Below are 25196 nucleotides of genomic sequence, written 5' to 3'. Positions count from 1 at the left end.
AGCGGGGCGAAATTGGCCTTGTTGTTGTCGATAGCTTGATATAAATTAGCTCCTACTGCGGCTCTTATCGTAGTTTTCGGTTCTATATCCCGGCTGTTCCGACCTCTTGCCAGGAGTAAGAAGTACTATGTTTGGTCGGCAGAAGGGCAGGTGTGTCTTGGCCATGGTTGACTAAGCAAACAAACTTTGAACTGGAGGTCAAGTGGAAAGTCAGTGCTGCCCTCGAGAAAAGAGGACAAAATCCAGACCAGCGAAGCAAGTCTTGTCTTTTCGGGTACCTACAGGTGCACAGCCAAGGTCACCCACGCCCAGGTTGGCGGTCCCACAGGCAAGCGTGTGTGAGTGAGATTTTCAGATGGGAATTTTTGTTTCCATGGGTGGCGGGACCCCCAAGACGGCATGACACCCCGGATGTGCCGAAGCTCGCAAACGATCTTCATGGAGTCAGATCCCCGTCTTGGCGGGGGAGACATTTTGGGGGCAGGTGGGGTTAATCTACTCTACTGCTAACAGTTAGAGCGTTCCTTACTAACAAAAGTGCCACGGCTAAATTCGATAACAATGCGGACAATGTTGCGACTTGATGAAATCAGGAAGGCAATTCGTCTGCAATCACTAAGGGTCAAGGAATTTGTATTCTGCTAGTCAGTTAGCTACATACCACTTTAACTGGGTACTCTGGTTTAACCTTTTTTTCATTCACTTTCCTGTATGTTGGACCATCACCCATTTAGCCACAATCATCACCGAATATCCATGACCCTAATCTCGACCCATCGTCACTCAATTTTCATAATTTGCAGTTCAGCTGACCTGCAAACGAAAAAAGACCGACGTTTACCACATCGAAAATGCATATGATGTAGGTGGCTAATGCCGTTTTGTTTCACAAATGTGCAGTTTCTCTCGGTAGTCATCCGAGACGGAGGCTCCCTTCCGCTACCCCAACTGGTGAACTCCGATAAGCCATTGGGTTGCGGGTCGAAATTGGAGTTGAGAATTTTGCCACGTGCCTTCTTCACTGACACGAATCAGTTCGGCATCAAATTCGCAGCCTTGTTAAGGCAGTCTGCAGAAAAAGAATATGAGATTTTTCAACCGACTCAAAGTTGCTTCCAAACAAGAACCAAAGCATATCCTAACCCTAACCCAAGATTCAGGGGTGACCCCCGGGAATTTCGCTGGTATCCCGTAAGCCTAACTTTTGTGAAAATGTTCTCGACTCAGTTTTACTAGATAGTGTCGCCAACCAGTGTTGATTGACATGAAATTGGTCTTTTCTTAACATGGTTCCAAACGTGGATGCAAGGTGTATGCGAAACTCTCTTACTACGCAGCACCTGGTCGTTGGCGCTGCATATGTGCTATTGAAGATGGCCCATCGGGTGAACGACATTCTGGACATCTTCCATGTAAGCAAGTTCCGACGCCGGCTAGTAAGTTTTACGACCCTCCGCAACTTCAATCAATCCCCTTCCGTGTCGATTCTCAAAATGACTATCACTCTTCAGATATCTCAACAGGCCATTGTTGTTAATAGCAGCGGGAAAGAATTCCGAAGTGGATAGATCCCGCATCAACCCCATCCCCACTTACACAACTCTTTTGGGGGAGAAATTTATTTTTCATATAATAATGTGCCATTACAGCCTGTAAACCTGTTTCTTGCTGTCCAGTCCGGATGCGATCGTGAACCAGCCGGAGAATGGCTGCTCGAGCTATCCTAGTCAGTCTTTAGCTCACATGCTCGGGAAAAGGGGGGAAAAACTTTCTTTTCTTCTTTTGACCTCTTTGTCAGATGTTATGAGACCATTATAAGCATCGCCGTCCTTGGCATTATCATTCCATTCATTCATATGCGTCTTGCAACCAGGTTAGCCAATCGTCCTGTCCAAGAGAGTGACTGATGATGGATCCACCCCTGGGCGCCTTAAAGTCAAACAAACGCTCTAGCACTAGAAATTCGCTTATTAGTGGCCTTACTATGTGCCGTGCCCCTTTGATGAGTAATTGACATGGATGCAGTTATGAGTAAGCCTCATTGGTGTGTTAGGATTAGTTGAAAAGTCGCGCATAAAAAATACAGGCACCTATGTTCTGGCTATCAAACACAGCGACGATTAATAAGTAAGGCTGCGTTGTCGTTCTGATAGCATTAGAGGCTGTTTGCTCGAGTAAAAGTGGGCTAGAACTGTTTCTCAAGCGACCTGCTGCATCTGTCGTCCAGTACTCTCCAGCTTGATCTGACTGAATTTCAAAAACCGCAGGGTTGACTCATCGAAAACAAGTCACAACTATGTAGGAAGTGGTCGTGAGAACGTTCAGGAAAAATGACTTTGTACCTTCAGAACTAGGTAGGGCAGGTAATGGAACAAACAACATTTCTTATCTAGTCCCCAAAGTAGCGGAGGTGGTGAGCAAAGAAGTAGGCGACTGCCCAGCTAGATAACACAGATAGATGCTAGTAGGACGTGGAACTAACCACTTATAATCTTTGCCAAATGTGAGGGGTCAGTGATGCAAGGTTTTATACAACGGAGTTTATGGTCGGGGCAGCAGCTACCAAAAGCGCCAAGAATAACTACTTCCAGTGCAAAAGGACTGGACGAGCTTTATCAGTGCGTTTACGGGATCCTGGTTCTAGCTCGTCCTGTGTACAACCCGTAGCAGTCCCTGCGGCCAGCAAAAGAAATTGGAATTAGGTCGAAGGTGAATGCGATGAAGTTGAATTGTATTTTGTCGGGTGACGTTATGAAAACAAGCTGCAAGGAAGAAAGTTTCAAGTATTATGTGAAAATGATTGACTTTGGCGGTAGGATAATCAAAAAAGGGGAAAGACCTTTGGATGGAGTGCTGGGAGGTCCTCCTTTTTATGCTCAACGGACCCGGTTACTTTGGAAAGTGGCTTGTCTAGATGGGAACAAGTTTTTGCTTTACTACTAGAAATTGTGTACCTATGCAACCCGTTTGCTGTGTGGCTGACCATGGGAAGAACTAGAACTGATTCTCGAGTCAACAAAGTTCATGTCTGATATACAAGCGACTCACAGAACGAGTAGTATAAATCCTCAGAATGGGGGATCAACACAGACATGGATTGAAGCACCCTTATTTATGATAAGATCATTTTTTTAAAGCTAGATACTTGGTTTTCCTCTCATGTCATTCATCTTTTAGACACTAGTAATGGTGGTTAGGTTGGGATTAAATTAAAAGTTAACGTCTTGCAAGCTGCCGTTCTTGAGAAGCTGGTAGCATTAGTTCGGATGCTTGACTAAACAGAAGGATGCAGAATTCTATCGATAGGTGAGAAACAAAATTTATTGTGCTGTAGAATAATCATTATAGCCACTGCGTCTTATTTTCGTTGAAGAGAGGTGACTGGTTTGGAGCGTGTTAATGGCAAGCGACCGGGAGATAGCAAAAAGAGCGACATGAAATGACGATATTTGCAAAAGAAAGAGAGGGGAAGAAAAAATAGAGGGTCGCATAGTAGCTACTAGCATTTCCAAGCAAAAAAAGTACAAAAACAAAAACATACAACACCGAGGATTCCCCAGTGGTCACCCACCTGAGTACTAGTTCGGCCCTCACTGGTTTGACTAGGGGAGAGCGGACGGGATCCCGTATATTCCAGTGGGTATGGTCGTATGTGATTGTTATGCGATGGTTGTCTGTATATATGCTAAAAATTATGTCTCGTAAATGGAAACATATGACAAAATTCAGGGGTAAAATTCGCAAGACAGCCTCGAGATTGTTTTCTTTTTCTTTTTTTTTTGGTGTCAGAGCCTAAAAATGTCTTACATGCATTGTACAAGGCTGCTCTTCATTATAAGATACACGTAGCTGTATTGAATAGCAGAGACTTTTTGTTGCTGTCCAATCAAATATCCGGGGGGAGGGGCGGCAAAGTCCGATCAGATACAAATACAAACGACGCGTCTACCATAACTCGTTCCTTGATAGTCCGTACTATACTACTATGTGCTGCGCAAATTCAGGTACGGATAACCTCCAAAGGTGGCTTCTAGGAAAGACCGACCAAATCACTCCCGAAGGTCATAATAACTTCTCGATCAAGCAACAACGGCAGAGAAGCATACCTATCTATTCGAGTTTAAATGCATAATATCATATCTCGACAAAAGCCGGAGCCACTACCGATCGCGCATTCGTTGAATTCGGGCTGTCCGCCATGATGACTTTTCTGATCTTTGGTTGGGAATGTTACTGAATCTCGCTATAGGGGCAATTGGGCGACAACGGAGCCTATAATAAGCTGCCAAAACGGATGGGGAAACGACGAACATTGCGCTGCGTTACTTGTGATCCCCATCAAAGGCTTTGAGCATGCATCCATGGTAATCCAGAGGTATGATAAAGAATATTACTTGGAGCTTTTTCCATCCTTTAGACTGCTTGCTTGTTGTTACCTAGCTGTTGGTCAAACAGACAGACTTCTCAATACAAGTTGTAATACCGACCCAGGTCGGAGACGTGAGCTGCAAAGTCCACCTTGCAGGCATGTTTGTGAAGAACGACGAAGACCTTTGCGACCACGACAAAGGAGCGCGGAGTGGATGAGACCACCGCCGCCTCTAACGACACTTGATTTCGGCAGTGATTAAGACATACGCAACTGCATTTAATAGCAGAGATGCTTTCGTGTGAGCTCCACCTTTCCGAAGCACTATTTAAAGCTATTTATTCACAATCTGATTGGTGCGCGAACCTGCGTTCTCTGAGCCATTCAGGTAGATCGAGTATTCTCCATCATTATTCCCAAAGCTGTCAAAAGCGAATAGATGAATTATTCAGAGATAAATCTACGTCATCTCATACATCTCTCATCCGCAAATTATCACAGCCACTTCATTCAAGTATTTTACGATGCCCCAAAAAGGCCCTAGTAGATGCGAATCAGGCCCAAGAGCGACTTGTGGCCCTGTTCCCGTCTTGGCAGGGTTGGGTGACACAACTTAACCGGCGTGTCCTCATTGGAGGGACATTCTTCAACGACTGACAAAACAAGCAAAAAGCGGTACTGTGAGTCCCGAGTTATGTGGGGGCAAGCATGAAATTTGGGGTTGGAAATGATTATAAGTCAGGAGGCATTGACTTGGTCAATTTCCCAATGCGGATGGATTGTATTATCGACCAAACGGTACATCACCGCCCGAGCTGGCTAGGACCAGACAGGGCTTCGACTAGATTGAATATACGGCCCGTCGAGCCATGCCAGGTCACGATTGATGTGGGGAATGCATGTAGTTTATATTAAAACCAAACATCTCACTTCCCATCACAACCAGGTTTGTTATTCCCACGGTGGCGATCATCTGTAGAATCCTTGGCTTGTCCGTCGTCATATTGATTGCTGATGTTTCTGGATCTTGAAAAATTGATCCAAGTTTTCACGAAACAAATTGAGAGAAGGTTGGGTACTAGGTAACAATGTCATGGCAATCTCGTTATCTCCCCTCAAATTGATCCAAAAAAAAAGATCAGTTCAACAAATGTTTGCAAGTGAAGCTGATAAACAGAAAACAAAAGTGGCAAGTACCGGCATTTCGGGGCCTAATGCATGCACAAGACCTTGTCAGCGGCGGTTGGTTCTCCGTTCCTACTTGGCATCTCACCATCTTCCCGACCATCCTGCCATGAGCAAACGGGAAGGCTCCCGATGGGTGTGGAGATGATTGGCCCTCTCGCCTCTGAAGCGAGAAAAATATCCCTCATGATATATAAAGAAAATTAATCAAAGCCACCGTCAGTCAAACACATACCTTGTCGCATATTTAAACTTGCCTTTTCGCCTCCCACCCATCCCCATCCTAAGATCAGCCCCATCCACCATCCTCAACCACCTCAACCTCCACTTCCTTTTTTCCCAACCCTCCCAGACCAAGATGAAGTCCATCGTAAGCATCACCGTCGGCACCCTCGCCCTGGCCATCAACAGCGTCAGCGGCCACTACATCTTCCAGCAGCTGGCCGTTGGCGGCCGCAGCTATGGCGTGTACGAGCACATCCGCCGCAACACCAACTACAACTCGCCCGTGACGAGCCTGTCGGACGCGGACCTGCGCTGCAACGTCGGCGGCGGCAGCGGCAGCTCCACCACCACCGTCGACGTCAAGGCCGGCGACTCCTTCACCTTCACCACCGACGTCGCCGTCTACCACCAGGGGCCCGTCAGCATCTACATGTCCAAGGCTCCCGGTTCGGCCGCCAGCTACGACGGCAGCGGAGACTGGTTCAAGACCTTCGACTGGGGTCCAGTCTTTAGCGGCGGCCAGATCACCTGGCCCCTGAGGTCCACCTACACCCACACCATCCCAAGCTGCATCCCCGACGGAGAGTACCTCCTCCGTATCCAGAGCTTGGCCATCCACAACCCCGGCGACGTGCCCCAGTTCTACCAGTCGTGCGCCCAGGTCCGCGTCACCGGCGGTGGTAGCAAGACTCCGTCTTCCACCGTCAAGATTCCAGGTTTCATCAAGGCTACAGGTAAGCACACGACAAATTATCAGCTGGACTTTTATTCAGGAAGCATATCAGCGAGTATACTGCCACGAACAAGAGTACTGACTGGAACTGTGATTTCTCACAATAGACCCTGGCTACACCGCCAACATCTACAACGGCCTCCAGAACTACACCGTTCCCGGCGGTCCCGTCTTTACCTGCTGAGTGAAGAAAATGACTTGCTTGTGTCTGGTGTGGTTTGATATATCAATCCTCTGGTAGTATCAATTGGGCTTTTTTTGCATCTTCTCTGTATATTCTTTTAGAACTTTAACCTTCAATAAATGTTCCAAGGGCTCTGCCGTGGCCCGGTATTATACTTAGAGTCTGTCCAACTTTGACACTTTGTTCTACCCTTGAAGTGACCCTCTACAACCTACAACTTCGCACCCCCGCTCCTCTCATCTTTCTTGGCAACATCCCTCAGCACCCTCCTCAGGATCTTCCCACTGGGAGACTTGGGGATGGCGTCGACCAGCACAACCCCTCCCCGCAGCTTCTTGTGCGGCGCCACCTTGCTGGCCACCCAGTCCACAAGCTCCTTGGCCTTGGCCTCCCCTCCTGCCTTTTGGTCCTTGAGCACGACGTAGGCCCTCGGCACCTCACTCGCCAGCTCCTTGTCCTGGATCCCGACGACGCCAACATCGGCGACCTCGGGGTGTCCCAGCAACAGCCCCTCCAGCTCCGCCGGCGCGACCTGGAACCCCTTGTACTTGATTAGCTCCTTGAGCCGGTCGACGCAGTACAGATTCCCAAACTTGTCTTTTCGGAAGACGTCTCCAGTCATAAAGTACCCATCCTCACTCATAGTCTCCCTCGTCTTGTCCGGATTGTTCAGATAACCCAAAAACAACTGCGGGCCTTTGACCCACAGCTCGCCCTCTGCCATCTCATCCCCGTCCGGAACCTCGCTCCCATCCGCCGCGACCAGCTTGGCCGTCATGTTGGGCACGAGCTTGCCCACGCTGCCCATGAACTTCGCCCACTCGTCTGGCGCCTGGACCGAGACGACGGGCGACGTCTCCGAGAGGCCGTAGCCCTGCTTGACGGGGAGCTTGAGACGGTTCCACAGCTCCTCGGTCAGCTCGCGGGTTAGGGGTGCGGCGCCCGAGTGCAGCATCTTGAGCGACGAGAGGTCGTACCTGTCGCAGATGGGCGACTTTGCAAACGCTAGCACGATGGGCGGCGGGACGTACGCGTACGTGATGCGGTGCTTCTCGATCAGCGCGCACGCCTGTTCCATGTCGAACCGGGACATGACGACCAGCTCCCAGCCAAAGTAGGCCGAGGATAGGACGCATGAGAGGAGGCCCTGGGAAGGAAGTGGTTAGTATACGGTGGCTTTTGGTATCTTTGAATGGCTGTTTTTTTTTTCTTTTTTTTTTTTTTTGTGAATAGCCAAGGCATATCCAAGTCACCGAAGTAAAAGAAACAAGAAAAACCCACATATACGTGAAAGAATGGCGTGAACCCCAACATCTTATCTCCCTGCCCATCCAATCCTCCCACCGGCAGAAAATAATGCCCCTCGGTCTGGGCCATCTGCATCAAGTTCGCCACCATATTATAGTGACTCAGACACACCCCCTTGGGCAGCCCCGTCGTGCCGCTGCTGTAGACCAAAAAAGCCAGATCCTTCTTGGGCTCCACCAGCGTCTGCGCGTACTTGCTACAGTAGAAGGTGCTCCTGATGCTGCTGTAATGCTTGAACCTGCTGCCGCCGCCGTTTGCCACCCCTTGCCCGGACGACATGAGCTCCCCGACCAGGATGATCCTGTCGTCGGGGATGCCCGCCTGCTTGGCCGCCTTGACGGCGACGTCGAGGTGCTGGATCTGGGTGACGAGGGCGCGGGCGCGCGAGTCGCGCAGCTGAAACGCCAGCTCGTCGGCCGTGTACAGCGGGTTGGCCGGGCTGGCGACGCCTCCCGCCCACAGCAGGCCCATGGTGACGACGGGGGTGTCGATGCAGTTGGGCGTGAAGAAGGCCATGACCTCGCCGCGCCGCCACCCCCAGAGCGCCTTGAGCCCCTTGCCGAACTCGACCGACGCGGTGCGGAGGCCGCCCCAGTCGAGCCGGTCGCCCGTCGCCCCGTCCGTGTAGACAGTCTTGCTGTCCAGGAACGGTTTGCTGCGCCGAGAGAAACATAGGTTCCAGATGTCCGTCTCCGGGATTGGGATGGGTTTGTAGGGCGAGTCGAACGGCATTGTTGTTTTTATTATTCTGGTGGTAAAGGGATTGATTTGCCAAACTCTATATCTATACCCAGTAAAGAGGTAACCCGGATGAATTGCTATTGATTTGCGATGAAAACTATAACAAGGCTGATCAAGATACAAAGTCGAGAAAATCACCAGAAACCGGACGTCTAGGTACTCAAGAAAAATCCAGCTTGCTCGCAATTGGAACTTTTTGAGTTTGCGTTTGTTACCGGTGCTCGGCCACGCCCTTTACTTTAACGCAAAGCCCCTCTCGCCGCTTTCTGTCGGCTCGTCGGTTCTGTTATCGTCACTAAGTTTACCCCACATAGTGACCCCAACGACCCACTTAGTCTTCGCCGAGAACGCGGGGAAGCGGATCCTTTTCAAGTATCCCCCCCCCCCATAGCTTAGCTTCAACGTCCCTCACTTGAGCCTCAGCCTCAGTAAGGTACAACTTTATCTTATGGAGGGTAGATACAAACTACTACGTAGGCAGGTATCTAAGTAAGCATACATGCGCAGTAATCAATGCATACTGTTTTAAACTCAAACTGGATTTAACTTCCTTGACTGGTTGAAGCGTATCGAGAGTACTTTATTGATCATCTTCAATCATGACAGCTCACCGCATTTGAAAATAGTAAATTCTCCCCTCCGTTTCCAACGTCTCTTTTCATTAATCTATCCATAACAGCACTTCAACGCCATGTCTTGTCATCCACCTTTTGAAATGCGCATCACTCAAAAAACTGAATATAGATAGATGGCTCGCCCGCTCGCTTCAAGTCAAGACTCCCACAACGCCTTTTGCCCAATAAAACCCAGGTATCCCCTCAGAAAAGTTTCCCCTGTGTGTGTGTGTATGTGTGTGCATTTCTGAGAAAGAAAACAAAAAGTGTATTCAGCTGGGTCTGAGGACCTTGAAAGCGCTTAGTTGATCGTCGGTATCGTTGTCCATAAGGCTAAAGTTTCCCCCAGAAGCCTGGGTCATCGCTGAAGGCCGATGCTGTGCTGGCCTTAACTGTGGTTGATTTACCTGATTTGTTTGATCATGCACCACAGTATGCTCGCTCCTCAACGCTGGTGGTTTGGGTTTCGGTCGCACGTCTGGCGACATTGTCGGTTTCCTGCTTGGTTTTGGTGGTGGCGCTGCTGACTCTGTCGCCTTATCAATTCCCAGTTCACTCGCTGTTGGTGGGGATGCAATCGGCCTCCGTGCGAACCCGCCATCCTTTCCCCGGAGGGGAAACACTTGTTGCATCGCCTGCTGTCGCTCACCGAGTCTTCCAACCACACCTTTTAATCCATCTTCTGCTCTTCCTGGCGACCTTGGCCTCTGGGCCACTGCCACATGGTCACTCTGAGCAATGGTCGGGCTCCCGGCTGGGCTCAAACCAGCTAGATGTGCCGGCTTCTTTGCCACTGGCGGCGGAGCATTGCTTGATTTTGTCGCTGAAGATGCGGACGATGTAGGTGGTGGTTGCGCTTGGACAGCCTTCCTTGGGATCACGTCAGATGGTGGAGGCAGAACCTTAGTTGGCATTTTGGTTGGAAATGTTGACGCTCTCTCCGGTCCGGGGCCAGATCCACTGTTGCCTGGCTGTCTTCTGGGGGGCGGGGGCGGGGGAAGTGTCTGGGTTCTATAAGAGCTAGACACGTGCTCGCTCTGTGTACTCGGTCTTCTTGTAAACTGAGCGGACAGTGCAGAAGATGGCATCTCGTTACGCAGGCTCGAGGCCGAATGCTGGTCACTCTGCCCTGTAGGCTTTCTTGTAAACTGCGCTGACAGTGCTGATGGATCATATGGAGGTGGCAACTTCCTGACTGTCTGCTGCTGCTTCAGTGTCGGTAGCACGTGCTCATACGGACTTGTTGAGATGCTAGAGTACGAGTTGCTCAGCCTGGAGTCCGATCTGGGCACAGTCACCCAGTCTGGTTCCTCTGTCGGCACAAACGGATTCGCCGGCCTGTTAGGATTCAAAACTGTGACGTGAGATGACGCGGTAGGTCTGGGTGGCGCCACAGTCGACCTGGCTGTTCGACCATTTTCGAGCCACCACTTTTGCCTGTCATTACTAGCCGGCGGCAAGCCAGGTTCAATCGACCCATACCCCTTCAGATCCTCGTCATCAGTGTCAGCCGTCTGAATGCTGATGGCGTCGCCCATGTCTGCTTTTCTCCGTTCATAAATCTCCCGGGAGAACTGCTCCCGGAGCGCCTCGTCGACAATGTTAACTGTGCAATCAAAAGTTCCGTAGACGGGTCTATGATCCGAAAACCTGAGAGGAGCCGAATCGTACGAAGTTTGGCGAATATTGTTGCCTTTTCGCAGAATACGATCTGTCCACGCAGGTATCCTCGCCTTCTCACTACACTGGTTGTTAGCCATTTTGAGTTTTGAGATTTCTTGTTCAGGTACTTACGAAGAGTCGTAGACATCGCTTCCTAGATCGAATTTGTAAGTAGGCATAAAGTTGATGCGTGCCTCCGAATAGTATTGGAAAGAGAGACCAGCAACCATTTGCAGGTTCAGCTGTTCTTGGATTAGCAAACTAATCATTAGATTTATCATCAGAATAGATAGGGAACTAAAATACCTGATCGTTTTCATACAGACGCCCAAGATCTTGCCGTTTGATAAGATCCATCGTCTTATCTCTGCTCAACCCAATGCGGTAATTGAAATCACCGAGCCAGATTACGGTATCTGAAAAAAAAAAGTAAGCTTCCAGACACTAAACTCAAAAGGCTTTGTATGTAGCAGCCAGGGCAGCTTACCGTGATCATCGATGCCCCTATTTCTCTGAAATCTGAGACCCTGGTGAATTGTAGCATAGTCCTTATTCCTTTCCTCGTAGTTTGCAAACCCAGCAGCCAGATGCGCCGTGACAAAGCATATAGGTGTGCTGGCGTAATCGAGCCTAATCGCAACAGCACCCTTGTTGCCGGCCATACCCGACATACCAGTCTTCTTGACATTGCCCTCGACGTTTTTGATATTCCGCAGCGCAGAGGCCTTGACGAAAATGCATAGTGCTGCACCAACAAGTTGTCCACTTCTTAGCAGGACGTACTTTTCTTGTCCATGCCGTTCGCAATTCTCGTTAAGCGTTTGCTTGACGGCATTTTCCCAGAGTTGTTTCCTTCGGGGATCACTGTTCATGATTTGTTGGGGGCTGAGCTCGACAATTTCTTGAAATCCAACGGCGACAATCTCAGGCTGTCTATCACCTAGGGCAGCAGGCCAAAGCCATGGTGACAAGTCTTCATCGATCCCCTCTGTCCGGCCATTGAGGTTAAACGTCCCCACCAAGCTACGACAAGATTAGTGATCAGGCCGGTGCCAAGATAGCGGATCGCAGAGCACTCACATTGATATGGTCTCGGTGGAAGAGAATTGAGCACTCCGCTTCGAAAGTTCCACTGCAACATAGTCACTAATGGGATCATACAGAACCACAGGTGCCTGCCCGTAGATGCGGCCCAAGAGCAGGTCGATTGTATTCTGTCGCCCTTTGTCGGCAAAGTTGTTTATATATAGCCTTGTCGCCGATTTTCGGACATCGGCGAAAGTCCCGGCAAGTGACATCTTGCCGTGGCGGGTGAATGAAGACTTGAGCGCTCCAGTTCCAGCATAGATTCTCGACAACGCGTCACCATTGTCTGCCCACATGCTCGAGTGCCGCATCCAAAAGTCAGATGTAGCAAACTCTCCCCTATGACCCAAAAAGGTTTCGACTGCCATCTGTGAGATCAGGGTTTGAATGAGATTAGTGCGATCGAGACAGTCGAGACAATTCGTCCTGAAGACCCCCTCTTGCTGCAAAAGTACTACATAGCGTGGCGCCGTGGGCTTGCCGACCTCCTCTGCATCCCTGGTAACTTCGGAAAGGTAATACGCAAAGCCGTCTGCAGAATTCTCAATGTAGTGCCGAATTTGCTTTGCAGCTTCGTAACCTTGCGGGCCCTTGGTCTCGGCATGGAAGTCGTATTCGGTAGCGCGCAAGAGTGCATGATCTTGCTGAGTATGCTTCTCGCCACGGCGACTTAAGGGACAATGCTGGATGCCATAACGGAAAGATTGGGTAAGTTCAAGCTCTCCTGGTTTCGTCGCGCTTAGCAAGTTGACGACGTGCACTGCTCCGTATGTCTGCTCCAAGTCTTGGAAATGTTTGTTAAAAGCCGGCTGTGTCCCATCAGGCGACCTCGTGAGCGTGATTTTCTGCTGCCCAGGTATCAGGCCGGCGGACTGCTCCCAGAATACAGGAACCGAGCCTCGGACTTGGCAGTACGAGAAAACCACACCGGATGGACTCCAGTATGTCGTTTCTGACTCGACAAAGTTGGCGACATTCCCGTCATCATCAATACCGCGGGAATTGAACCGGGTGCCAGCCCTGCGGCATGAAAGACGGGATATAAGGGTGAGATATGATGGCATCCCAGCTTTGGATCCACCCCTCAACGGCGCTATTGGCTGCGGTAAAGTGATCGTCTGACAGAAACCTCTAATGGCCGATGTCAAGAACCAGGAAGCATCAAGAGCCTCTCTTTCATGCGCGATTAGACGCGACCGAAATTGCACAAGCGGGTCTATCATGAAAGAGTTCCACAAGAATTCCTCGTCAAAGTTGTCAATGTTGAACGCAGATGCGTCTGCTGGTCTGCTGAGTGTCAGGAAAAGAAACTTGCATATGCAAAAACTCAGGATGGATATCTTACCTGTCCTGCAGCCTGTTCGTAAGATCAAAATCAGTACTGAAATAGAAACTCCCATTACTCAACAACTTTTGAACTTCGGCACATGGGTGCTCCATAGTAGGGTCCCTTCTGCTCAAGCCCTGGCCGTAGGCTGACGACCCATCATCCTCGTAGTACGGGTCTGCGGAAAGAACGTCATCATATTCGTTCGTGTTCAGACAGAAAAACTCCACAGCATTGATCCTCTCGATGGTCTCTCCCGGACGCAATGTCGCAACTCTCGAGGCGCTCGTGATGACGCAAATGAAGACATCTTGGCCCATGGATATCAAGCCGAGTGTGCCGTATATAGGCCGCGAGGTGAGCGGGCGGTAATCGTCCAGAAGTTTCCTAGTATTGGGGGCGAATTCCACCATGCACTTTGCGGCGTTGCTCGAGCCCTCGCCCGGCCGGGAGCGTGGATTCGGAAGGGCGGAGAAGGAGCCGTTCGAGAGGGGGTCGGGACTGGAGCTGCCATGCCGAAAGACTAGAGCGTGTGATTTGGAGACAATAGCGATGGACCGGAATGGGTAGTCGCGGATCAAGAGCTGGCTGGTCTTTTCGGCCGAGGTCTGAGAGACGGGAGCGACGGAGGGTGTTGAGCCCCAGGTGTTGGGCGGCGGCTCCATGCTCAAGACGTTGTTGAGCATGTTGTCCATGCCGGTGGCCGCGCGACGGAAATGTTGCTCCATGGCGGGCGACTGCGGCGGGGCAGCTTGAAGGTGTTCAGCGCATATTATGGATTTTGATGTTGGAGCTCGAACGGAACTGCCGGTGTCCTTGCCCAATTCCTCCCTCGACTAGGTACCTTAGCCGCTCGACTAGGTCTGGGCTCAGATACGCGGCAATCGCGCTCCTGCCTGCGTTTGGTGTCTCGTGTGTGTTGGACTTTAAATTCGCTAATTGACGGTAGTTCTTCGATGCGTATATAGAGCTGACAGGGTATGAGATTTCGGATACAGCTATTGTCGATTTAGCTGTCGGGCCTGCATCGTGTTCATTTGCGTGGTTCATTAGATCCTTGTGGATTTGCGATTCGATGTTGGCCTCAGGGCTGTGCCGCCTGTCAGCCGCGCTCGATCCAATGACGCAACTAGCCTGTGACCGAGAAGTTGTAGCGGGGCTAGGTGCTATGCCCCACCTCCATCACTGAAGGCTGACCCTGACAAGCCCCAAGACATCATCAAGATTCCTGATTGCCTACAGTACCTCGGATGCTAACTTACTTATTAATGACTGATATGGATTTCAATTGAATATAGGCATCCGGCTGTCACTGTTGATTCGTCTATTCTTCTGCTAGAGTTATCACTGAACGGGAAGTCCCGGCAGCCTATTCAAGAGTTGGGCAAATGTCTTCACCATTGATAATATTAGTTGGCTGAAGTGTGTTATTTTGATGGCTGGGTAGTGTGGATCAGTTATTATTCCACATATTCATCGTCGGAATTCATATAATCTTCCCGTATTTTTTTTTTCTTTTTTTTTTTTTACCTGCTTGTCATTTGTGGGATCTTGCTCTTTCCATTACAAAATGTATACCGTAAAACTTGCCTGTAATTTTGGATATTTGCCGACTCTTGTCAAGTGGGAACACTTCCCCTACTGTTAATCCCTCTCCACCGCTCGAGTCAACATCTCAATACGGGTTGTAGTCTTCCGTGGCGCAATTGGCTAGCGCGTTCGACTGTTAAGTTCCAACGCAACATCGAGAGGTTGTCAGTTCAAGCCTGACCGGAAGAGACTTCTTAACTCCCCATGCGTCGAGCAAGTCTAATAGATAGAGCGTTTGACCTATGAACTTGAATCCGTGCCGTGATACACGTCATCCGTGATCTTGAGCTCATATCTTTTTGCTAGTACCTGAGGCTTTTTGTCATTTCTCCAGAACGTTCAAATGTAGGCAGGTACATATGCCCTGTATCATACTATACTGCGTACATTTGTTTGCCCTGTCCGTATCTCCGTACAGAGTATCAGCAGCCAGCCCTACAAGCCACAAGCCTGCACGGAGGGTGTGTTGTTATTTTAAATACTAACAGCAACGCACCAGAGATATCTTCCTCTCTCTCCTTTTTTTCTTCTTCTTTTTCTTCTTCTTTTTCTTCTTTCCTTCCCATTAACTCAGTTTATTCTTCGAAAGCCTGCTTGAGACCGTACAAAGAAAGCTCTGATCCAACTACAGCAGCTACAAAAACCGTGGAAGCATCGATCTGGTTTCTTGTCTTGCTTACTAGCTACCGCTATACTTTCAACTTTCGAGGTGTAAGCGTACATAGTACCTTTACAAATTTTATTTTATTTTATTGATATTAAGCCCGTCTTATTTACTCTGTTCGTTTTCTTAGTAACTCAGTCACCGTACCCAAGTCGAAGTAGGAACATCAGATGATATCCTGCGACTCTTTGATGTGACCTAAGGGCAAGCCCTGGAACCACATGATGGGTTCATAACTACAAAGACAAAAGAAAGGAAGCCAAGCTGATCGAGACTTGTCCATAACCACAAATATTTCGGTACTGGTTGCTTCGATAGCAACTCGTGCTGCCATAGAATGCTGACTGTATGTAGCAACCTTGTGACCTACTAGAATAGTAGTTAGTACAAAGTAAGTAAAAGGATGTGTGGCGTGTCTACCATAGTAGGGCCGTGAATGGAAGGTTGGTGGATCCAACGAATTGATGACTGAGCTAAAGCCGGAATACAGTTTGACACTGTGCTAAGGAAATGACGAGGGCTCCTTGGAGCGTTACGGATATAACCGTCGGTCATGGACAAATGATGAGGGAAAACCAGTCCCAAGCCGAAGCTACATGCCTACATAGCAATACATACATACCGGTAGTAAGGTCATTTACCTTGATGATACGTGTACCTTGCCCAAGGTAGCTAGCTATGTCAACCGCCAGGTTCTTAGTCACTTACCACTTACTTCGTAGGTGTCTATAGGAAAGTGTTAGGTCACTTCACAATCAACTGGTACACAGGACACAAAGTCTTGATCGTTAACGGGTCCGGAATGGGCCCGCTCAGAAAAGCCATAAATATTTCGAAGCAATTCTTATCTCCCAACATGCCAAGCAGAGGCAAAGCGGCGTGAGCCGACCTCGACGTAATTTTTGGTGGGGGGTCTAGTGGACTCCTTTCGACGTAGATGATTGGGTGATTCCTCAATTTAGCCATCACAAGGATCGCTGCGAACTGCGAAACAGAAAGGCCGCGTGTTTGTTCCACGCCTATGCAACACCCTAAGTGTGGAAAAGCGGGGTCTAGTCGAAAAGGTATCCGTATCCGTAGGCAGAAGCTCCCTTCACCTACATAGTACTCCGTCACTTGCCCAGTTGAGCAAGCCAGGCTGACCCAAGATCTCAGCTCTGGATCAGGATAACAAGTGGTCGAATATCTACTGTGTGGAGGTATGTATGGGTCCTGTGACGTTCTGGCCTCTGCAGCGGTAAGAAATGTGTTCGGCTCTGCAGAATGAAGATGGCGTTTGTCAGTGGGCAACAAGGTCGAGTTTGCCGCAGCCAAGAATGACAACGTCGCTTGGGCTTTTATGTGGATAGCATCGTGTTTGGATAATTGGCTCACGGTGCTTTTTGGTACCCTTTGCATCCAACACGCGACACACAACTTTTGTACGAGTACTGGGATGATAGAATAACAGAGATTGAGCGCCTTTCTCTGCACTGTGGAAGTTTAGTGTATATAAAGTTGGTATGTAGCGCAACAATAGTCAGAGCATATACCTAGGTACCTAGTAGCATGCTTGTAGAAAAAGGGGCTCACCTGGGATGGGATCAGACCGTTTTAAGCAATGAAGCAGAGCTGTCGGATGATAGGCTCGAAGCCATGGCAAACAAGCGGAATGGAAATTTCGAGATCAGATCAACTTTGCACAGTGCGGCTCTGCCCTGGCCTTGTTTCAAGGTAGCTTCTCATTGGCCCTGTGCGGGACAATTGCCAGGGATAGCTCTCCGCATTTCGGATTCTCGACGCCGAGCACGACCTCCAACTTGACACGTTGAGGAAACTGCTGCAAACCGTTAAATTTTTGGTCGCCAAGAGTCTTTGCCCCATGAATCGCAAGAAGGCCAAGTAAAAGCCTTGATCTTTTCCTCTTTTTGTATTTTCTCTTCTGTTCTATTTTGACCCTCCATTCATTTCGTCATCTTTTAGTTTTCCTTCAATTCGTCACTGCCGACGTGCGGAACAAACAAGTTCAAACGGCCTGCACGGGCTATTATTATTATTAAGCCGCTCGATAACAAGCTTACATTCGTGAGGGGCATTAACAGAGCTTGTCTCCGTTGAGGTGCTGCGACGCCCAGACTTTTCTTTTGCAAACCCCCTCTCATTCTATTCTTCCCTCGCCAAAGAAACGGAGCATAAAGATACACGGAGGCATAATGGAAAACGCCTACGCGCTTCCGACCTCCGAGGTCCTGAAAAACCTTGGGGTAGACCAAACTACTGGCTTATCAGAGGAACAAGTCACCAAACTAAGGGCCAAGCATGGCAAGAATGGTAGGTTGGGAAATGTACAGGCAGAGGTTTTGCGCCGAGTCCAGCTAACAAATCCCTTGGCATAGCTATCGCCGAAGAGCCCCCAACACCCCTATGGGAACTTATACTGGAACAATTCAAGGACCAGCTGGTCCTGATCCTGCTCGGCTCTGCAGCCGTGTCCTTCGTCCTTGCTCTTTTTGAGGAGGAGGAGGGATGGAGCGCATTTGTCGACCCTGCAGTTGTACGTAACCCACTCTTTGAAAGAGCGTCGCATCAGTTCTGTCAAAGTATATTGGCTAACTAAACTTTTTTGTCGCTAGATTTTGACGATTCTCATTCTGAACGCCGTTGTCGGAGTCTCTCAAGAAAGCAGCGCCGAAAAGGCTATTGCAGCCCTCCAAGAATACTCAGCCAATGAGGCCAATGTTCTTCGCAATGGACACGTGCATCGCGTCAAGGCAGAGGAGCTGGTTCCCGGCGACATCATTTCGGTCTCTGTCGGCAACAGGATCCCGGCTGACTGCAGGCTCGTACACATCGAAAGCAACAGTTTCGCTGTCGACCAGGCCATTCTCACTGGAGAGAGCGAGTCAGTTGGTAAGGATGCCAATGCTGTGGTCAAGGATGACAGGGCCGTCAAGCAGGACCAGATCAACATGCTTTTCTCGGGTACCACGGTCGTTACCGGTCGCGCAAAGGCCGTAGTTGTCCTGACTGGCTCAAACACCGCTATCGGAGACATCCACGAGAGCATCACTGCCCAGATCTCGGAGCCGACCCCGCTCAAGCAGAAGCTCAACGACTTTGGTGACCAGCTCGCCAAGGTTATTACCGTCATTTGCGTTTTGGTATGGCTCATCAACATCCCGCACTTTAGCGATCCCAGCCACGGCAACTGGACCAAGGGCGCTATCTACTACCTCAAGATCGCTGTTTCTCTTGGTGTTGCGGCCATTCCAGAGGGTCTCGCTGTGGTCATCACCACGTGTCTGGCCCTGGGAACTCGCAAGATGGCTGCCAAGAACGCCGTTGTCCGTAGCTTGCCTTCGGTTGAGACTTTGGGCAGCTGCAGCGTCATCTGCTCCGACAAGACCGGCACCCTGACTACCAACCAAATGAGCGTCAGCAAGATTGTTTACATCAAGGAGAACGGCGCGGACTTGGAGGAACTGGACGTTGAGGGCACTACCTTCTCCCCCGAGGGCGCCATTTCGCACAACGGCAAAGTTGTCCAGGATCTCACCAAAAAGTCTGCAACGGTTCTTCGCATGGCTGAAGTCACTGCGCTCTGCAACGATGCCCGTATCGCCTACGATTCCCGCTCTGGTGCCTACTCCAACGTCGGTGAGCCGACCGAGGGAGCACTCAGGGTTCTCACCGAGAAGATTGGTCCTTGCGCTCCCGCTGGTTGTGACCCTGAAGACCGTACTCACTACGCTAGCAGCTGGTACGAGAAGCAGCAGGAGCGGATCGCCACCTTCGAGTTTTCCCGTGACCGTAAGAGCATGTCGGTTTTGGTCAAGAACGGCAACCAGCAGAAGCTTCTCGTCAAGGGCGCGCCTGAGTCCATCCTTGATCGTTGTAGCCACGCCCTGGTTGGCGCTGATGCCAAAAAGGTTGCCATGAACGCTGAGCTTTCTGCCCTCTTGATGAAGGAGGTTGTTGACTACGGTAACCGTGGCCTTCGTGTCATTGCTCTTGCCGCTATCGACGACGTCTCCGGAAACCCTCTGATTAAGAAGGCCAAGACCACTGCCGAGTACGCTCAACTGGAACAGAATATGACGCTTCTTGGACTTGTTGGCATGCTGGACCCTCCTAGGCCTGAAGTTCCCGAGTCCATTCGCAAGTGCAAGGATGCCGGAATTCGTATTATCGTTATCACTGGAGACAACCGCAACACTGCCGAGAGTATTTGCCGCAAGATTGGAGTCTTTGGCGAATTCGAGGATCTTCAAGGCAAGAGCTACACCGGTCGCGAATTCGACCAGCTTAGCCCTGCACAGCAGCTTGAGGCGGCCAAGAAAGCCTCCCTATTCTCACGTGTTGAGCCTAGCCACAAGTCCCGCCTGGTTGATCTCCTGCAGTCTCTTGGTGAGGTTGTTGCCATGACTGGTGACGGTGTCAACGATGCTCCCGCTCTCAAGAAGGCTGATATTGGTGTCGCAATGGGCTCCGGTACCGATGTCTCCAAGCTCGCAGCCGACATGGTCCTGGCTGATGACAACTTCGCCACCATCGAGACCGCCATTGAGGAGGGCCGTTCCATCTACAACAACACTCAGCAGTTCATCCGCTACCTCATCTCGTCCAACATTGGTGAAGTCGTTTCCATTTTCTTGACTGCTGCCATGGGCATGCCTGAGGCTCTCATTCCTGTACAGCTTCTCTGGGTCAACCTCGTTACCGACGGTCTTCCCGCCACAGCCTTGTCTTTCAACCCTCCCGACCATGACATTATGCGCCGCCAGCCTCGCAAGCGTGACGAGCCCCTGATCGGCGGATGGCTGTTCTTCCGTTACCTTGTCATTGGAACATACGTTGGTGCTGCCACCGTCGCCGGCTACGCATGGTGGTTCATGTACAACCCGCAGGGCCCGCAGATCTCTTTCTACCAACTCCGCAACTTCCACCGCTGCTCGTCGATGTTCCCCGAGATCGGCTGCTCCATGTTCAACAACGACATGGCCAAGTCTGCATCGACTGTCTCTCTGTCAATCTTGGTCGTCATCGAGATGTTCAACGCTGTCAACGCACTTTCATCCAGCGAGTCACTGTTTACGCTGCCGCTTTGGGAGAACATGATGCTCGTGTACGCCATTACTCTGTCGATGGCTCTGCACTTTGCCCTTCTTTACATTCCCATCTTGCAAAGCCTCTTCAGCATCCTGCCGCTTAACGCCCTGGAATGGAAGGCGGTCGTTTATATAAGTGCACCCGTTATGTAAGTTCTCTTGACTCCTGCACCGCCGAAAATTAATATGAAAACAAACTTTACTAACAAACGGTTTAGTGTCATCGATGAGTTTCTCAAGCTTCTTGAGAGGCGATTCTTCATGCAAAAGACAACAAGGCATGTTAGCTCTGTGAAGAAGGACCAGTAAAACAAAAGAAAATGGTGTAGGGGAAGAATCAACTGAGGTCAGCATTATAAGTAATTGACCGGCATCAGAGAAATGCTAGAGTCTTTTAGAAGATACAAAAGAGATAGAAACTACCTATGTTCTCCCAAGTTGGGGGACTTTCACATGTACACTATTATACACAGACCCTTGATTCTGTCATGCGCGTGTAATAGCATTGGAGCATGGAGTTAGAGAAACCCCCGGAAGGATATTATAAAAAAGTGCATTTTTTCGCGGATTATCTTGCTTGTTGAGAACTGCGATCAGAGGCATTGTAGCCCAAGGCGAGCGATATTTGAATATCTGGATCATGTGACTTGGTCTGTCTTGAAGCCGTGGCATTACGTGAGATCATTATTCGAAATTGTATTGTTACAGCACAACAGGAACATTTCAAGATGGATGGAGCCTGGATCCCAGTCTGATTTGCTGTCATGTCACCAGTCTATAGCTGAGCTCGTCTTTCTCGACGCATGCTATGCATGTCCCGCAACCAACTCTGGTCGACGGAAAACCCATTTTCCTAAGTCTATAACTTGGGGATGGACACATGTCATCATAGCTTCGCATGCTCAAATATCCCAGCACAAACAAAACCCTTAGTCCTGGCGACCCTTGAGTAACCTCTTGGTGACCTTGTCCTTCTCAATGATGTAAACGTGAGCACCCCAGCCTGACAAAGCGTCTCGGTCGACGGCGCTAAGGAGGGCCTGTGAAATGGTCTCAAAGAGGTCCTCGGGGCCCTATGAACGGTTTCAAACGTTTCAGTCAGTATGATATAATTCCATAGACACATTTGACAAGAACAAAAGAGGCAAAAGAACCCACCAAATCCGGCTCCCACAGGCTCTCGCACATGCCGAACAACTGCTCGCTGGCGGTGCCGCTGACGATGAAGTCCTTGGCAAAGTCGATACAGCCGATGCTGTCGAATCCACAGATGAAGGGGGCACCCGTCTTGGGCTCGAGGCCGGCGACGACGGGGCTGACAAAGTAAGGGCCGAAGCGGCGCTCGTAGAGGCTGCTCGAGACGAGGTTGGCAAAGGTGCGCGGGGCGATGTTGCGCTCCTCGCGCAGGCGGTACATGTTGACCTTGTACCGGAAAAGGTCCGACACGGTCGCGACGTCGGTGGCCAGGCCCGTCAGGCCGAGGAAGACGCTCGACGAGTAGCTGAAGATCTTGGGGAAGTTGTTGGATACGGTCAAGGCCTGCATGCCCAGCCGCAGGTCGCACGCTATGGCGACGCAGTCCTTGCCCACCATCGCGACGCAGGCGCCGCCGTCTGTTGTTGGGGGAAAGGAGGGTCCTGGTTAGTATGTGTGTTTACTGATGATGGGGGACTTTCGGCGTGGGTGGCAGGGATGTTGAGGGGGAGCGGCGGTGATGGCGAGGGACCGGGATAGTGGGAGCTCACTTATTGAGAATGGCGACGACTAGAGGGCATGGTGTTAGCATAAATGTTACTGATGAGGGCATCAAGTCTCTGCTTGGTGGAATAACAAAATTCGTACCATTGTGCTGGTTTATGTGATATCGTAGCCTTGATGCACGATGTTCGAGAGCACTATGGAGGTGTCTACACTTGAGGAACCTCCCGCCGCTGGTTCTACCTGTTCCCTGACAAGGCGCGAATCAAGGACCAGTAGGATGTGTAATAGCTATCAATCTGTATATGAGCTTTAGATTGAGCGTCGTCGGTGTAGCTTTCGTTGGGCTCGTCGAGTTAGTCGGTCGTCGTCGTCGTTGATGTGTCGTACCCTTGGCTGCTTGAAGCTCCGACTAAACCAAGCTACAAGGCAACGCTGGCTGGCGTGTCACTGGGAGGAGCTGGCTGCCGTGGCGGGTTGGTTGAGTGGGTCCGAGCGTTGCTATCGTTATCGTTCCGCCCAGCTCAGCTTGACTGTCTCCATTTCTGCAGGGATCAACGGTCAATAAACCATCGATGTCTGACATCAACAACTACCAACTTCACGGTACCTATGTATAGCTAATTAAGCGGGGTTTGGACTTGTCTAGCAGACATGGAACTCGAAGTTGCAATTAAGTGGCCATATCAACTCATTGAAGCTCATCTGGGTTTGTAATGAAACAAGCGAGTTTGGCTGGTCATCAAAATCACCCAGAACCTTCCTTAACGGACAGTGCAGTCACAGTGCCAAGCAACTCCGACAGCTCTACCCCACCAACGTACCTTACTAGATAGCCTGGCCGCGCCTCGTCAGCGACGGTGCCTAGGTAGGTCAGGTCAGGGAGGCGGCATGTTTGACATTGCTACAACCTCATCGAGCTTGACAATCATTCTCATGGTACAAATTCTGTTTTAAAACACGACTTCTACTGGTTTTCTTTCATTCGAAAATCCTCAACTTGTGCTAAATATCATACAAGAAACGTCCATAATATATCAAAACCACCATGTCTTCCAACGTGGTGGTTATCTCGACCGATTTCCGTCGAGCTACCGTCAAGGTTTCGCCCGGAACCTATCTCATCGATGTACTTGACGAAGCCTGCAGGAAGCTCAACCTGCAAAGCGATAAATATTTACTAAAGTATGACCCATTTCCATCTGTTTTCACTGTGCCCAGCCATTAACAGCTTTCATAAGACACAACAACAAGCAGCTTGACCTATCAAACCAACTACGAGCTTACAACATCTCCCATGGCGCCAAACTCGAGCTCGTAGTACGATCCAACACTACTTCCGTAGTCAGCGTCGCCCTCAAACTGCCCGATTCTGAAGCCGCCGGAATCCCCAATGGTCGCTTGATTGAGAAGTTCCGCAGCGACACGACATTATGGAAGATGCTCAGGCATTTCGAGAGCGGCGCCTCTACCTCGGGTGCTGCTTCGAGTGGGAGGAAGTTCAACTTCACCGCTAGAGGAGTACCACAGACTGCAGCAGCAAATCAGGCTGGGGCAGGACAACTGTACCACGAGGGCCCAGTGTTGAATGTCATGGGAAGGGAGTTGTCCTCCCTGACAGACCTGCAAAAGACACTGGCGCAGGTTGGCATCATGGGAAATGTCCTGATTACACTCTCTTTCAAGCTTTCGGGTATGACACTGCATGAGGCTATGCAGCAGATGGAACAGTTCTTCACAGAGGATTCAGAGGCGTCCACGGCAGCAACATCGGAGAAGCCCAAACCTGAAGAGCCGGCTGTGACAACACATCCATCAGCCCAAGAGAACACGCCACAACCATTAATACACACAAACTCGGCACCAGAATCCCAGGATCTAAATACCAACGACGATCAGAGCACTAGCCAGCCAGATGCTTCAACATCGGCGGGGCAGGGGACCAGTCAGCCAGCCGAAGCCCAATCATCTTCTCCTGGCCGGAGCATGCAGGTTTTCGCAGCCCCGTCTGCATCTATGCCAGCGGCCGCCCTTACAAAAGACCCAGAGTCTGCCTTTCAACCTACCATCATGCATGCGCAACTCCATCAACAGCGCTTGCAGCAAAATTCAGTCAACAAACGTCTGCCTTCGGATCGAGAGATCGAGGCGAAACAGCAGGCCGAGGCGGCCAAGCTGGCTTCAATCAAGGAGGTCAGTATCAAGGTCCGCTTCCCAGACAACACATCGGCACAGTGGACTTTCGGTCCTGAGGATACTTCTGGATCGCTTTATGCCGAAGTCAGAAAGGTCATGGCAGATCCAACGCAGCCTTTCAAGCTGGTTAGTCCTGCTGCAAAGGGTCCTGGTAGAACCGGTGATTTGATTGACGGAAGCGACGAGAAGCACAACTTGATTCGAGCATATCGTCTAGAGGGGCGAGTAGTCGCGACGGTGGTATGGGCCGATGCGGTACCGCCCAGTGTACGAAAGGCACCATTCCTCAAAGGATCTGTGGCTCAGCAGGCTCAACAGATACAGGTACCCGTCATACCAGTTTCAACCCAAGATACGGAGGATGTACCGATGCCAACGCCCACCGGAAGGTCTGAAAAGAAGGGAGACGGCAGCGGTGTGAAGTTACCAAAGTGGCTGAAGCTTCCTGGGAAGAAGTGATGCAGCGATGATGAATAATGAATGTAGTATTTATTGGCAATCAAGCATCGTTCAAGTCAATCTTTCAT

The 25196-nt window shown here is 50.2% G+C and overlaps 7 protein-coding genes across 7 annotated transcripts; 3 read left to right on the top strand and 4 right to left on the bottom strand.

The window, feature by feature from the left end:
- Positions 1-5825: 5825 nt before the first annotated feature.
- On the top strand, positions 5826-6696 carry PgNI_02999 (uncharacterized protein; the record flags this gene model as incomplete). The annotated part of the gene is made up of 2 exons (XM_031123055.1): positions 5826-6513; positions 6620-6696. Exons 1-2 carry the CDS (start codon positions 5913-5915, stop codon positions 6694-6696), a joined length of 678 nt encoding a protein of 225 aa, XP_030984689.1. The 5' UTR covers positions 5826-5912.
- Positions 6697-6907: 211 nt separating this feature from the next.
- On the bottom strand, positions 6908-8736 carry PgNI_02998 (uncharacterized protein; the record flags this gene model as incomplete). The annotated part of the gene is made up of 2 exons (XM_031123054.1): positions 6908-7843; positions 8116-8736. The coding sequence occupies 2 exons, from the start codon at positions 8734-8736 to the stop codon at positions 6908-6910; spliced, it is 1557 nt and encodes a 518-aa protein (XP_030984690.1).
- A 518-nt stretch (positions 8737-9254) lies between these two features.
- On the bottom strand, positions 9255-14454 carry PgNI_02997 (uncharacterized protein). The gene is made up of 6 exons (XM_031123053.1): positions 13453-14454; positions 12102-13394; positions 11509-12044; positions 11328-11437; positions 11154-11263; positions 9255-11099 (listed from the first exon to the last, which is right to left on the bottom strand). The coding sequence occupies exons 1-6, from the start codon at positions 14160-14162 to the stop codon at positions 9632-9634; spliced, it is 4227 nt and encodes a 1408-aa protein (XP_030984687.1). The 5' UTR covers positions 14163-14454; the 3' UTR covers positions 9255-9631.
- A 2056-nt stretch (positions 14455-16510) lies between these two features.
- PgNI_02996 (uncharacterized protein) lies at positions 16511-17282 on the bottom strand (the record flags this gene model as incomplete). Its single annotated transcript, XM_031123052.1, has 2 exons — positions 16511-17160; positions 17261-17282. Coding segments are annotated over 2 exons (672 nt in total), but the record flags the coding sequence as incomplete, so codon positions are not given.
- A 226-nt stretch (positions 17283-17508) lies between these two features.
- PgNI_02995 (uncharacterized protein) lies at positions 17509-21374 on the top strand. The gene is made up of 4 exons (XM_031123051.1): positions 17509-17998; positions 18064-18221; positions 18301-20924; positions 20994-21374. The coding sequence occupies exons 1-4, from the start codon at positions 17881-17883 to the stop codon at positions 21082-21084; spliced, it is 2991 nt and encodes a 996-aa protein (XP_030984675.1). The 5' UTR covers positions 17509-17880; the 3' UTR covers positions 21085-21374.
- A 130-nt stretch (positions 21375-21504) lies between these two features.
- Positions 21505-23359, bottom strand: PgNI_02994 (uncharacterized protein). The gene is made up of 5 exons (XM_031123050.1): positions 23084-23359; positions 22618-23018; positions 22521-22539; positions 21934-22388; positions 21505-21848 (listed from the first exon to the last, which is right to left on the bottom strand). The coding sequence occupies exons 2-5, from the start codon at positions 22618-22620 to the stop codon at positions 21705-21707; spliced, it is 621 nt and encodes a 206-aa protein (XP_030984676.1). The 5' UTR covers positions 22621-23018; positions 23084-23359; the 3' UTR covers positions 21505-21704.
- PgNI_02993 (uncharacterized protein) lies at positions 23353-25174 on the top strand. The gene is made up of 2 exons (XM_031123049.1): positions 23353-23658; positions 23715-25174. The coding sequence occupies exons 1-2, from the start codon at positions 23522-23524 to the stop codon at positions 25126-25128; spliced, it is 1551 nt and encodes a 516-aa protein (XP_030984777.1). The 5' UTR covers positions 23353-23521; the 3' UTR covers positions 25129-25174.
- The last annotated feature ends 22 nt before the right edge of the window (positions 25175-25196 follow it).

The sequence above is a fragment of the Pyricularia grisea genome (genome assembly GCF_004355905.1).
Source record: "Pyricularia grisea strain NI907 chromosome Unknown Pyricularia_grisea_NI907_Scaffold_2, whole genome shotgun sequence".
NCBI classification, from domain to species: domain Eukaryota; kingdom Fungi; phylum Ascomycota; class Sordariomycetes; order Magnaporthales; family Pyriculariaceae; genus Pyricularia; species Pyricularia grisea.
The sequence above is the reverse complement of the archived record's forward strand: the minus strand, read 5'-3'. Positions and strand labels throughout refer to the sequence as shown.